Here is a 1,145-nt window from a genome sequence, read left to right as displayed (position 1 = left end):
GCAGTAGTTTTGACGTCGAATTCCTTGACGAGATCGGGAAATCGACCCAACACCTCTAAGATTTTCGTGCCGCTTTGGGTGTCAGTACTGACGTCCTTGTCGCCTTGGGTGTCAGTATTGACGTCCTTGTCGCCTTGGGTGTCCTTACTCTTGACGTCGAATTCCTTGACGAGCTCGGGAAATCGACCCAACACCTCTAAGATTTCCGTGCCGCCGGTACGAATGCTCGGCGTGGGGGCGAATCCTTGAACGGAGGCAGCGGTATCCCCCGCGGCAAATGCTGCAGTCGAAGAGGCAAGCGCGAGAATGGCAATTGTCTTCATGAAGAAAATTCAACAATGAGTGCAAGGTTTGGGGGGCCCTGTGTATAGGGGGGCGGTGTGGACTTCTTTTGCGATCACATTTGGAGACAAGTATATCAGTCTGCGCCACTAGTATAATACATCCATTACTTTGCGAATAAGTTTTGAGAAAATATGAAATTCTTGGCACAGAACATACCAAAAGATCGGTCATGATTTATTGTGATACAAATCTGAAATGTAGCTCAATGAAACGTCAAAGGTGGCGTTTTATATTCTCTTGTAACATGTTAGAGCAATCAGCATTAAAATACTCGTTCTCCAGCTACTGGAATTTGAAGTCATGGCCAAAACTTGACAAAAAACAGTGTCAATAATTGATGCATTACCTTGCTGTATCTTTGTTCAGTCTGTTTTTCACGTTTAGTCGCAAAGTAATCATTATCCTTGCAAGTGTGTCATGAGGTGACACGCTTGCAGAGGCCATTTTTTGTCGTCCATCCGAGGGACTATGTATCTTCATCTGTTGGATGAGACAGGCAAGAGAACGTAATGATTGAAGATTCAACGAGACCAAGCACATGTTGTTCGGATTCGTTACCTCTTGGAGACAGGAGGCTGCGGGAAATGACGACACCTGTACTTAGTATGGATAATGATTATGAACGAGCCAATTAATTATTCATTTCTCGATAACCAAGATGCTACTTCCAGTGTGATTGGCCGTCCCACCATTTCTGAGCATAGTGTGATTTTTCCAACATGGCTTATGCATCGTATTTTTGTTTTACCATAGTCACCTTCAGTTTACTGTTAAACACTTTTCGGCAAAGGTATCTTATA

General features: G+C 43.9%; 1 protein-coding gene across 1 annotated transcript in view; it reads right to left on the bottom strand.

Moving 5' to 3' along the window:
- Nucleotides 1-323, bottom strand: part of H257_18467 (hypothetical protein) — a gene marked incomplete at its 5' end in the record, with an annotated part of 5,058 nt that extends 4,735 nt beyond the window's left edge. Inside the window, one exon of the mRNA XM_009847522.1 lies at nucleotides 54-323. Within this exon, the coding sequence (XP_009845824.1) occupies nucleotides 54-323 (270 nt within the window). The remainder of the gene's footprint in view (nucleotides 1-53) is intronic.
- Nucleotides 324-1,145: the final 822 nt, after the last annotated feature.

The sequence above is a fragment of the Aphanomyces astaci genome (assembly GCF_000520075.1).
Source record: "Aphanomyces astaci strain APO3 unplaced genomic scaffold supercont1.167, whole genome shotgun sequence".
Classification (NCBI taxonomy): domain Eukaryota; phylum Oomycota; class Saprolegniomycetes; order Saprolegniales; family Verrucalvaceae; genus Aphanomyces; species Aphanomyces astaci.
This window is presented reverse-complemented; position numbering and strand designations above follow the sequence as displayed.